General features: G+C 35.2%; 1 protein-coding gene across 3 annotated transcripts in view; it reads right to left on the reverse strand.

The window, feature by feature from the left end:
* Positions 1-9154: 9154 nt before the first annotated feature.
* COPS2 (COP9 signalosome subunit 2) overlaps positions 9155-13591 on the reverse strand; it is a 29869-nt gene continuing 25432 nt past the window's right edge. For all 3 annotated transcript variants that reach the window (XM_045812069.2, XM_045812068.2, XM_087859288.1), the window contains 4 exons: positions 13319-13416; positions 11888-11970; positions 11305-11363; positions 9155-10449 (listed from right to left, as the gene is read on the reverse strand). In XM_045812069.2, coding sequence (XP_045668025.1) covers positions 10305-10449; positions 11305-11363; positions 11888-11970; positions 13319-13416 — 385 coding nt within the window. In that variant the 3' untranslated portion in view covers positions 9155-10304. The remainder of the gene's footprint in view (positions 10450-11304; positions 11364-11887; positions 11971-13318; positions 13417-13591) is intronic.

Consider the following 13591-nt stretch of genomic DNA (forward strand, 5'->3'; position numbering starts at 1 on the left):
TGCACAAGTCCATAATAAGATAGGTATAAAATATCCATCATAGAATTATCATTGTAGTAAGGACTTGGAAGGAATACAGATGTCTCTCACTGGAGAAATGAGTAGGTAAATTGTGGCATGTGTACGAGATAGAAGAGACAAAACAGGAGTAATGAACTAGATTTGAAAATAACATAGATAAAAGAGAATGAAATTTATATCATTTATGGAAATTAAAAATAGATATGCAAATTATTTTTAAAGATATATGCATATCTAAATACATGGAAAATAGACTGAAAAGACATGATAGTGTACCATATGCCAAGGATTATGATTTTCTCAATTCTGAATGCCCGAGGTTAAAAAGCCTCATTGAACTAAATAAATTGGGAGTTCAGAGCGGTTAAGTGAGAAGGTCTCAATTCAAGGCCAACTGAGGAAAGCAGATCCCCTGTTCCTTAGATCTTTCAACTTTACTATACTCCTCTCTGCTAGGAAGCTGCAAAAGACATCTTTAAGACGGCAACCTCTGTCCTAGAGTTCAGGTATTTTATCCTCAGAAGTAGAATCCTACTTGTCAATTGTTTCCTGATTTTATTTAAAAACATTTTTTTTTAAAGATTTTATTTATTTATTTGACAGAGATGGAGACAGCCAGCGAGAGAGGGAACAGAAGCAGGGGGAGTGGGAGAGGAAGAAGCAGGCTCATAGCGGAGGAGCCTGATGTGGGGCTCGATCCCAGAACGCTGGGATCACGCCCTGAGCCAAAGGCAGACGCCTAACCGCTATGCCACCCAGGCGCCCCTAAAAACATTTTTTTAAAAATAGTCTCCATGACCGATGTGGGGCTTGAACTCATGACCCTGAGATCAACAGTTGTGTGCTCTATCAACTGAGTCAGCCAGGCGCCTCACTAATTTTTAATTGTGGAAAATGACTATCATTATTCTGAGATATGATAATCTGTAAATTTAATTATTCTACTTGCTTTATGAGCATTCAAATATATAGGCAAAGTGTACTTTCAGATAAAATAATTTCTTGATAAAGTGTATTGTTGTTCCACTGACAGTTTGAGATTACTCAAATACCAACCCTTAATTGTCACAGTGTTGTTTCTATTTGAACAAGTTCCTTGGAGACAAATCCAAACATTTCAAGAATTCATGATTTTGGTGACATTAACGTCCAGGTATACTGATATCCCAAGGTACAGTGAAAGTTGATCAGCTGAAAGGGCTTTGTTTACATATATTACGAATCCATTCTTCATAAACACTAGAAAGGTTTGACAGCTTTTGTAGGGACAGAAAAATGTTAAGTAAAGCCATGGATTTGAGACAATTTCATAGTTACAGGTGTCAAAGAGAAAATTTAAATTAAATGCTTATATAGTGTTGGAAAGGGGAAAATGGGTTTTAAATATTTTATAAGGAAGAGACATTTTGTAAGAAGTCTGCTTGTTCTTTTCAAAATTTCCTAAGTTTTCCTGCTTAATAAAAGTTGTAAAAAATAGACTTTCTTTAAACCTTCAATTTATAAGAAATAAAGGACACTGACTGTTTAAAGAAGTTCCTCACAGTTCCTCCGGAAGAGCTGGAAAATACCCATCAGGCATTAGCCTCTCCAAAGACTATCTTGCTAAATCCTAGGGCCTTTGCACCCCTTATCTTCTTTAACCTCTCAGCAACCTTCACAGTTGATCACTGTTTTAAAATACCTAGCTTCTGTGATACAACTATTTATTTCCAAGTTTCTGTTCCACTCTGGTGTCTTTGGCTCACTCTGCCTCTTTGGTCAAAATCAGGCTTTCCTAGTTTTCCCATTTTGTTTGTTTGTTTGTTTGTTTATTTATTTATTTAATGTATGTATGTATATAAAGATTTTATTTATTTATTTGACAGAGAGAGAGACAGCCAGCGAGAGAGGGAACACAAGCAGGGGGAGTGAGAGAGGAAGAAGCAGGCTCCTAGCGGAGGAGCCTGATGTGGGGCTCGATCTCATAACGCCGGGATCACGCCCTGAGCCGAAGGCAGACGCTTAACCGCTGTGCCACCCAGGCGCCCCTCCCATTTTATTTAATGATACACCTGTCTACAAGTTGCTCAGTAATAAACCTAGGAACCTTGTTCTCTTTCCTTTACAACCCTCAATTCCAATTCATAAGCAAGTCTTGTTGGCCTATCCTGATTTTGTGCACTTCCTTCCAAATCCTAATCGAAAAGCCTCTATTACCCATCATAAACTTCTGCAATGGGCTCGCTCTTCTGCCTGGTCACAGTATTATATCATATAATCATTTCTCCATACAATAGCCAGAATCATCTTTTAAAATACTTTATCAGAATTTAAATTTCCATTGGTTTCCCATTGTCTTTAGAATAAAATCTCAACTCATTATTGAAAAACGTAAGGCTACCCATAATCGAGTTCCTGACCACCTCTCCCATCTGAACAGCATACTCCACCTTGCCTGAATTTGATATGCCCCTTCCACCTCAGATGGACTTAACCTCTGACGAGACTACTCTTTCCCTAGCAACTTTTCCTCAATCATGTGTGAAATCAACTTACACATACTCAGAGGTGCCTCTCCCACCTTCATTTATTGTTTGGTAGAGTTTTTCTCTATCAAAAATTAGCATGTTTGTCTGCCTCTCCTATAGCATTAAGCTCTTTTAACACAGGGATAATTTGTGCCTTATAGTAGTCTTCAACGTTAGGACATAGCACATAGTCCCTAGGACTTAGCAGGCAACAACAAATACCTGTTAAATAAAGATGAAGGGGTTAGAGAAAGAGTCTGTTTCTTCTAGTATTCTAGCACTTTCAGATTTCTTTCCTAACTGCCTCTTGGTGGTAAAGACAACAATAATGAGAAGGGGGAAAGACCAGGTTTTATTTTTATTTTTTTTTATTTTAAAGATTTTATTTATTTATTTGACAGAGAGAGAGACAGTGAGAGAGGGAACACAAGCAGGGGGAGTGGGAGAAGGAGAAGCAGGCTTCCCACTGAGCAGGGAGCCTGATGCAGGGCCCTGAGCTGAAGGCAGCTACTTAAATGACTGAGCCACCTAGGCCCCCTAGGACCAGGTTTTAAATATCAGTCCTGCCCTATCCAATAAAGTACATCAGTTTGTAGTCTGTGCTTGTTGACAAGCCACTTTTGACAGGTCCAAGATAGGTAATCCTTCTTTGGTTGAAGGCCACTAATGTACAGTGGATTCATCATTATATAACAAAACTTAAAATAGGTTTCCAGAGGGGCACCTGGGTGATTAAGCATCAGTTGGCTAATTAAGCATCTGCCTTCTGCTCAGGTCATGATTTGGAGTCCCGGGATTGAGCCCTGCATCAAGCCCTGCATCAGGCTCCTGTTCAGCAGGGAGTCTGCTTCTCCCTCTGCTCCTCCCCCTGATTGTGCTCTCTCTCTCTCAAATAAATGAATATTTAAAAAAATAGGTTTCTAGAAAGAAAACTATAAGCTTCCATTTATTATTCCAAAAATTGAGTTGGGACCATAAAACTTTTTTTTTTTTTTTAAAGTAGGCTCCATGCTGGGCAGGGGTTTGAACTCACAACGGTGAGATTAAGACCTCAGCTGAGACAAGTGTCAGACTCTTAACCACTGAGCCACCCAGGCACCCTGGGACCATAAACTTTTGTTTACTATTAAGTAAACAAAAATACAACTCAGGATATTCGATGTATATATTGCTTTTGTAATTCCTTCCTAGGCGAATTCTGTCAACATACCAACTACCACTGCTGTTTGAAATGTAGCCGAAATGGTAGTTGATCTGCCCAACTCCTTTCCTCGTACTTCCACAACTTAGAGGACCAAAGAACATTGGTTGTATAAATTTATATTGGAACCTTGGCCACAAAGCTTAGCCTGGAAGTTCCTTTGACTTTCAAAAGCTGTCTGATTTCTTTATCATGTTTTGAGATTAGGGTTGGCCCATTCCACTAGGTTGAAGGTTACACCTGACACCATTATTTTTTGGATACATAATAAATTCACAAGTGTTTTCTCAGATGCTGCAGCCCTAATGGGTTCATTTTATTTTATTTTATTTTATTTTTTTTTTAAGATTTTATTTATTTATTCGACAGAGATAGAGACAGCCAGCGAGAGAGGGAACACAAGCAGGGGGAGTGGGAGAGGAAGAAGCAGGCTCATAGCGGAGGAGCCTGATGTGGGGCTCGATCCCATAACGTTGGGATCACGCCCTGAGCCGAAGGCAGACGCCCAACCGCTGTGCCACCCAGGCGCCCTAATGGGTTCATTTTAAAGCACCATAACAAGGATTTGGGAGAGCACACTTTTCCTCCACTTAACTTCCTTGGCTTAATTTCCTGCTTAGAAATGTTTAATTTTATACTGAAGGAGTAATTCCTGAGACACTTGTTTGCCACATGAATTGTTCCAGGATAGATCATTAAACAGGGTTCAGGAGAGGGCAACTTCTCCGTGAATGCTTCAAAGAACAAGAAGGTAATCTTAAAAGTGCAAAATATTTAAACCCTGAATTTCAAACAAAATGAGCAAGATTTTCAGAGAAATAAAACATTTAGAAGCTATTTCAGAGAAGTATAATTACTCCATATAAAGTGTACTGTTTGAAGCCACGGTGTCTTGCACCGAGACTAGTATTTATACAATAAATATTCAAGAGGTAGAATATGTAACTTTTATTACCAACAAAGAATGTGTACTTCCAGTCAAAAACCCCTGAGCACCTAAGTCTTAAAGCATCTCGTGACCCCATCCTGCACATAATAGTCAATTCTCAGTATTAACTTGTGGGACTTCTAATTATAGGCAGACATCCTCTGCCACACTTCTAGTAACCTGTTTTCTACCACCTAATTGGTATGAGCTCAAGGAATTTGTCATTTTTAATACTAGTTAAGAACTAGTTAGAACACAGGTGCCTGGGGGGCTCAGTCAATTAAGCATCTGCCTTTGGCTCAGGTCATGATCCCAGGGTTCTGGGATGGAGAGCCTGCTTCTTCCTCTCCACCGTCCCCCGCCACCTGCTCTCTGCAGCTCATGCTTTCTTTCAAATAAATAAATAACATCTTAAAAAAAAGAACACTGAGAAGACTTGCAATGCAGCCAACTATGTAATGTGGCAAAGCCAAATGATTCTGCATTTTCTGTATCATTCATTGCTCTACTTCTTGGTTGACATATAATTGAAAATTTAATTATCCCCAAACTGTTATTTAATATAGATGCATAAAAATTTAGTATTGTAGTAAACAGGAGATTGGCAAACATGTTAACAAAAACTAGTCAACACAGCATTAATATGTACTACAACTAAGCATCCAAGAACTTTTGACAAACTTATGGGATAATTAAAATTTCCAGATTATTTTATAATTTCTAAATTTATGTTAAAATGAGTAATGTTCAATAAAACCTTTATCAATTGATTTTTATTTATTTTTTATTTTATTTTTTAAGATTTTGTTTATTTATTTGACAGAGATAGAGACAGCCAGCGAGAGAGGGAACACAGGCAGGGGGAGTGGGAGAGGAAGGAGCCTGATGTGGGGCTCGATCCCACAACGCTGGGAATCACGCCCTGAGCCAAAGGCAGACGCCCAACCGCTGTGCCACCCAGGCACCCCTATCAATTGATTTTTAAATGCCCCATTTAAGAAATTAAAAAAAAAAAAACCCACACCCAACTACCTAATTCCCCTAGATTATTTTGTAACTTTAGACATTGACTTCCATGAGAAACTTAGTCATGACAAAGAAATTATTGGTACAGTGGCAATTCTTTTCATGGCATATGAGTCAGAAGTAAGTGATAAAGTAATGGAACCTGGAAAAATCATCGTGATGGATCAGGGAGTGAGATTTTGTATTCCCACTTGTATATACACTCACATGTGTAAGTGTCCACACACACACACACACACACGCACACACACACTAATACTGGCCAGCCATTAACGTGGAAATCATGACCAAGGTTTAAATTTAAAGTCCTGGCCAAGAGGAAATAAAGTTGTCTCCAGTAGAAAGATAAGTATGTAAGAAATTACTCTTTCCTTGCCTATCACAGGGTTTTAAGGTACAGTTGGCATCTATCTTTGATGCCATATGATTTGACAGCATTTTTAATTATTCTGGCAGATTTTAAAATAACATGACCCTAAAGAAGCAAAAATTTAGAGAACCACACATTGGTTTCTTTTGGGACATTACCTAAGTTAAATAAATCTTTTCAAGATTCAAAAGCAAATCGATACTGAATTTTAGCTTTTTGAGAAATACTCAGAATCAGTAATTTAGAATCATTGACAGTTGTATTGTGGTGCTTAACATCATAAAACTTAAATTCTCCAAATGACATTACTATTCTAATTTACCTTGAAATTCCAAAAGTGAAACCTTTTCAAATCTCATTGAATGATTAAAAGAGAAGTAAATACAATTTTTAAATTATTGGCTAATCCATTCTATTAAGGGCACATGCTAGCTAGACGATACAGGAAAATCTAATAATCTTCAATTAACAGAATCTGATCTACTTGCATTCAAAAAGTTAAGAATCTCTGATGTCTACATTAAGGAAGTTCTTAGGATTCCTACTTGTAATTGTACCAAAATATACAATGCTCTTGTTGTATGTGTGGGAAGGAACCTAATGCAAACACAAGTAAAACCTCCAAAAAATTAAGTTTTGATTTCGGTCACACAAATGAAGACCAAAGTCCTTGAGCTTCAAGTTCTGAGACCTGACACCCAGTGTCAGATCTAAGTACTTGGATAATGTTCACTAACACTTTGAAACAAAATAACTATAAGTCAATTCCCTCTGTATTTTGTTAAATTATCTCAGTTCAAAAGGATATTTTATAAATCCCATATAAAGAATGCAACTCCTAGCTTTACTAGTTTTTTAAGCACAAGTTTCAATTTAAAGAACTGAATCAAATGAAAACTTTTCCGGTTTATTTAAATATAAATAATAATAAAAATATTTTAAAAACAGGTTATTATTTTTAAAAAGGAGCCTTGGTAAATTAAATAAAATCGTTATCTCTGAGTCCCTTAAAAAAGGTAAGAGGGAATCTACTAGGCAAATACATTTTTATCCTATGGACTAAACTATCGTTCCTTACCAACATATATGCTTTGTATACTGGTAGATACCCTCATCCCCATCACCCCAAAAGGAAAGTTTACTTACCCGTGTTTACTGAAGAATTATAAAGACTACTGATTAAAAAAGAAAATTAAAAAAAAAATTTACCATCATAGATATTTTAAATGTCAAGAAAAGCTGTCTTCTAGTCTGCAACAAACCATTATCTTATTATAAGGTAATAAAAAAGTACTATACCCCCAGCAGTGTTGCCCATTTAAAACAAGCTTCACTAAAACTATATACCCCAATGTGAAATCAGATCCGCCAAGGACACAGTATCAATCTTTAGTTAAAGGGACTCATGTAATGAAAGCAATTCTTAGTACATACATATTCATCTCACCTTAAAAAAAAAAAAGTTATGTTAGGGGCGCCTGGTTGGCTCAATTGGTAGAGCATGCAAATCTTGATCTCAAGGGTCATGATTTCTAGCCTCACATGGCATAAAGATGACTTAAAAAAAAAAAATTAACATAAGAGCTAGAATGAGTAGGTGGAAATCCAGCTCTTGTTGCAGACTTTTATCTATTACCCTCAAATAGCAGCTGAGTTCTCTGTGGAGTGTCTTTCCAGGTTTGGGGTAAAAGAAAAAGGAGATAAACACGTCACAATATGATGTAAACTACTTGTTACTATAGTTTTCACAGAAGGAAAGATTTAATCAGTAATTCAAAATGCTAAGAATATGCCAATTAACTGTTTACTTCCCTTAAATTTATATTTTGATAAGCAATCTCAAAAAAAGATTTCAACTCTATAAGATGCACAGGAACATGGAACATGTTTAATGGGAAAAAATAAAAATAGCTTTAAGTTAATCAGACTGTTGAGATGTATCAAAAACCTGTGTCCTAATACAAATGTGGCAAATAACTTTAAAAAAAGAACTTATATTTAGGGAATATTAGACAAAGCCTATATTATACATACAATTACATTAAATTAAAGATTACGGTATAACTTTGGATATTAATTATATGCTTAGCCCAGTTTCCCAAAGAATAAGTGCATGCTTTCCCTCTAGAAACTGGAAGATGCACTATTGCCACGGGGCAAAGATATCAAGGTGAACTGGCCATTCTGAAGATTGGAATGTAAAGGTTAAATCACATAGTTCAAATCCTTTAAATTCTAATTCCATCAACTCAAGAGTTAAGTAGGGCCTTTTCCCACAGTTATCACATGCATACATATTTGAATACAGGCACAGAAACTTGTCATTTTTATTTGGGTAACAAAGGGTCTCCAAATTATATTGAAAAATAAGTCCTAATTATCACTCCTGTAAAAAAAATTTAGCACATTTTTCACAAATGATTTATGTAAAAGAGAAGAAAATACACATAATTTTATAATATCTTAAACTTTTTTATTCCCTACCAGACATTTTGTCTTCCGTTTTCTTTCAGTTTTCTACAATTTCCAAGTTGCACCTGTATTTAACACTGCTTTAATCTGCTAAAGACATTAACTGATTGCTTTCCTAAATCTAAGGATTATATAGTTTTAGTATAAATATATATCACATATTTTCGTAAAATTTTGACAAAACCGAATAAGCATGCCTTGTTTTAAGTCCATGCTCCTTCCACTGTTTATAAAATCTGATTTAATGATCAAAAATTCTTGGTTGTCATTCTTCAGTTACAACAGTCTTCCTTCTGAACTGCCACTCCTTTTTACATAATAACAAGCAATAGAAAAACCAAAGAAATTATCTTAATCTTAGTTCTTCCTTTTGACACTATAAAATAATGTGATTCTTTTTTTTAATGAAACAAATACATCCAAAACTCAATACATTCAAATGAGCTGTGTCTCCTTTAAGGTGGTCACCTTGGAAGGCCACAGTTCATTATCCTAACTACGCTACCACTGCTCAAAACTTTCAAACTCTTTTGGGATCGCCTTCAAAGCCAGCTGCATACTTTCTACTATTACCTCAAAGATAGATTAATTTTTGGAAACTGTCCAAAGTCATTTGGTGCCAAGTGATGGTAACCACTAAAAAAAAAAATCAAGCTTGATAATACTTTTTGTTTTCTTAAACAATGCGTATCATAAAGTTAAAAGTGTGTATGACTTAAATTAGCTCTGAATACAATTCTAAAAGAGCAAAACCCAAGAGGTTTTGAGCAATGGTAGATTGCTGGAATTAGGAAATAATCTTCCAGCATGATCACTATACAGGGTAACATTCATTTAGCTGTCTATGTTCTGGCATATTTGTTTAAAGTGAACATTCTGAGAGTTAGAATTTCTTTTTAAAAAGGAATATCATTCTTAGGAAAAAAAAAAAGAATTTTATTCCTTTAAAGCATCACTGTCAAAGTAAGTACTATGCAAGTGTTTTTTTAGAAACTAGTTCTCCTTACTTTATCAATGAAGACTACTTTAAAAAACTTGAAAGCAAATAACCAACTTATTTGCTCCCAGGCTTTTTAAAATCATTAACTGAAGATAAAATAATTTGAAATTTCTAAGGTACTAAAAAACAAAACAAAAACCCCAAATGTAATAAAAACACATCAAGAACCAAACTACAATTTCTGAGCTGCACTGTTTATTTTGCTGCTTGAAACCTAAGTGACAGTATGCCACTATAATTATGGGGTTTCATCTAAACCTTTACTACACTGCAGGTACAGAAATATACGGACACATTTTTGGAGAATTGACATTTTGCAAAATGCAGCAAACATTTTAATTTATACATGAGAAAAGGAAGTGTTCAAAAGGGTATGCATTTCAAGTTATTGCAGGTTATTTGTGAGAGAATTTCTGCAGGTAAAACATGTTTAAATTTAACCAACAGTAACATGTCAGTGTATTTAAAATCATGACAAAAATCTTCTCTCTGGTCATGTTGCCCGTGACAAATTACTATGATGTTGTATGTTTAGGGCAAGATGTCAATACAGCATAAATCCCATGGCATTTTGGTTTTCTTCTGGAGATTAAAGCTGTTTTTCTTGGGATAAATGCAGCAGCAAAACACAAACCAGTTGATCAAAAAAAGCACTTCTGCCATAACTCCAATAATTTTCAGGACACATCAACCGACAGTAGTTTTGCCATTCCCAGTTCTTTTAAGGATTACATCTCTGCACTGTTGCATTAAGTACGTCTGTGAAAGCTTGTTCTCTGTTAAGCCAGTTTACTGACTACAGCCTGGTTGAGAGAATTTAGTTGGTTGGTCCATTTATCTAGTGCAGTATATCGGGCACCACCCCTCTTCTGATGATCCAATTCAAGGAGTTGGTTGACTTGATCAATTCGGCCATGAATAGTGCTGGAAATAAATAAATAAAAGACATGTCTACAAACCGTTTTCACTGAGTGTATCTATTGGACTATGTTTCATAAAATATTTACAATATCAATAAATGCAAAAGAAGAAACTGCGGCCTCCACTAAGTGACCAATTTCAGAATTACTTACTTCATTCACTGCCTTATTAAAACTCTACATAGAAACTGGATTTCAGCTACATTTTATCAATTTCACTAAAAGAACCCAGCAGGCAGACACTTACCTGGTTAATCAAGAGCAAATGTAAGCCTGTGAAGCTTTATTTTTATTTTTTTAAAGATTTTATTTATTTATTCGACAGAGAGAGACAGCCAGCGAGAGAGGGAACACAAGCAGGGGGAGTGGGAGAGGAAGAAGCAGGCTCATAGTGGAGGAGCCTGATGTGGGGCTCGATCCCATAACACCGGGATCACGCCCTGAGCCGAAGGCAGACGCTCAACCGCTGTGCCACCCAGGCGCCCCATGCCTCTGAAGCTTTAAATACCATACTGCTTTCAAGAAAAATGTAATTTTCAAAACTATTACATACCATACCTTATACTTCAAAAACATAAAAAAAATCCTAGTCATTAAATAATTCACTAGCTGGATATGGGTCACACACAGAATGAGAAATCTTTCTGAAAACCATTTACAACTTTTTCAGAGATCAAGGGCTTAATATGCTTACTTATCCACAAAAAGCCACCAGGCATACACATATATCTCTTTTAATAGAAAATCACAGCCAAAGTGCTTTTTGTGAAAAATTAAGAACTACACTGCTACCTTTGCTCCCCTTATTCAAACGTTATGGTCCTAAACATTTTGTGATAAGAAACAGCCAAGTACTTACTTATCCAATATGCACTGCACCAGCAAGCTCTCCACATCAGCTACATCTATGTTTAACTCCTAAGACAAAAGACTCATTATAATTCTAGTAATTGACTTCTTTAAAGACTTTATGAAAATAATTATTCTGATTTTAAATTCATTCTCACCATTTAAACGAACTTTAGTGAAAAGAAAATTTAAGACAAATTTCATTATCACTTACATATTTTTGAGAACACAGGTCTAACCAAATTTAACTTTGTAATTTTTAAAGTATATTCTTACCAAAAGTTTATCATGGTTGGGTTAACACTTTATATATTTTATATATATTTTAGTTATATATTTTAGCCACTACTTTGTCTTCTATAACGTTCTGAGGCTGAAAGAATCTTTAAAAAGAAATGTAATGATTCCTTATTTCTCTTTACTGTTAAACTCAATTTATGCCAAGAAAACACAGAATAATTTACATTAAAAGGGAAGACCTAAGTTATGCTGTAATTTGAAAATGTATTATAAAATGTTACAAAAAATCATTTTTAAATACATTGCATTTATAACTACAAATTATAAATATTAAGATCCACAAATATAAGTACCTTAGAAATAAAAGGAATATGTATTCTTGTGTAAGGCTTAATTAATTTTATGAGCACTTGTGTTCTGATGTTTCGCAAAAGCTCTGAAATAAAAGGCAAAAACAAAAATAAATTTAACAGTTTGTATATCTGCATGAAACATTATGTACTTCTAAATCACATTAATTAACTATATCAATTATTTTCCCAAAATCTTTCTGCCTGGCAAGGACATAATCATGTATTTGGTTTTTTTGGTTTGTTTTTAACTAAGCTCTATGCCCAACATGGGGCTCAAACTCATCACCCCAAGATCAAGAGTAACATGCTCTACTGACTGAGCCAGCCAGGTGCCCCAGACATAAGGTATTTGGATCTAAAAATATTTGGGTCCAACAGACACACAGTAAGATCAGAGGCTGCCTTTTTCATAATTTTTTTGTGCTCCCACCTCCCTGATTTTGCTTATGTTGTGATGCTACCTAAAATACCCTTTTGTCCTCTCAATAATACTACACACTGCTCATCATCTCCTCTACAGTTAACATTTTTCATGAAACTCTGATTCCTGCCAGTTAAGTCCCTTATTTTATGCTCTCTGAAAAATCTAGAGTATTATATTTTAGACAATGATCTTGCAATTTTCTCCAATTTCTTCACAGACAAGAGCCTTAAAAAAACAACAAAAAACTAGACTGGAGTTCATGCACAGGGCTTCTAAATTTTTCTATATCCACAAGTGTAGTATCATTCTAGCTTCATACAAGAACTTTTAAAATGTCTGCTGAATGAAAGAGAAAGGAAGGTGGGGAAAAAAGAACATTACTTCCAAAGTATTCTTCGGATTTTCCTGGTGCATCTGGAATTTAAGTATTTGAATGAGTTGTTCCAAATGGTCATTTATAAAACCCTCAAATAGCTCCATAACAGGTGGGAACACTGGAGGTACAAAAGAGGCCCCAGAACAAGGAATGATTTTTGTCTTTGTTAATCCAGCAGAACTTTTTAAAAATCTCATACACTTACTGGTACAACATTAGCCACCCTTCAAAGTAATGCATCACCGCATCATCTATAGCAGACTATTTTTGAAGTTTTTGTTACTTATCCAAAATCCTAAAAATTAACCTTGAACCTAAGTATCAGTAATAAACACGCAACAATATCTAAATTAGAATAAAAAGGTAAAAGGGACAGACAGCTACCTTAAGTGAAATGGACATGATATAAGAATTTGATGATCTTAATAAATAGCAGGAAACTGGTCAATGATTTCTTTAAAACAGCTTCATAATTTTAAATAATATCCTATTCTATGACAGCATTTAGAAACATTTCTATACTTGGCAACACACAGAAGAAAACTGGTTAAATTCCATGCGGCTCCATTAAGAAGCACTGCTTGACAGTGGCAAAGAAAGTAACTGACTTCAATTAGCAGAAAGAATATACCTTCAATGTGTTCCCTAATGAAAGGATCATCCATGATGTTGCTGTGATTTGTTTTCAGAATCTTTTCAAATTCAGTGATGTCATTATTCTGATAGGCACTAAAAGAAAAAGTATAAATCTTGTCAAACATGAAGTCATGTATTAACCCAAATAATTCAAAAAGGCTATTTCTCAATTTTTATATGCAAAAATCTAAATTACATTACAGTTTCTGTCATAGAAATCAGAGTTAAACACAACACACACATCCTTCTCCAAATAAAATTAATTTCT

The sequence above is a fragment of the Ursus americanus genome, chromosome 36 (assembly GCF_024610735.1).
Source record: "Ursus americanus isolate L20-20 chromosome 36, mUrsAme1.1.p, whole genome shotgun sequence".
NCBI lineage: Eukaryota > Metazoa > Chordata > Mammalia > Carnivora > Ursidae > Ursus > Ursus americanus.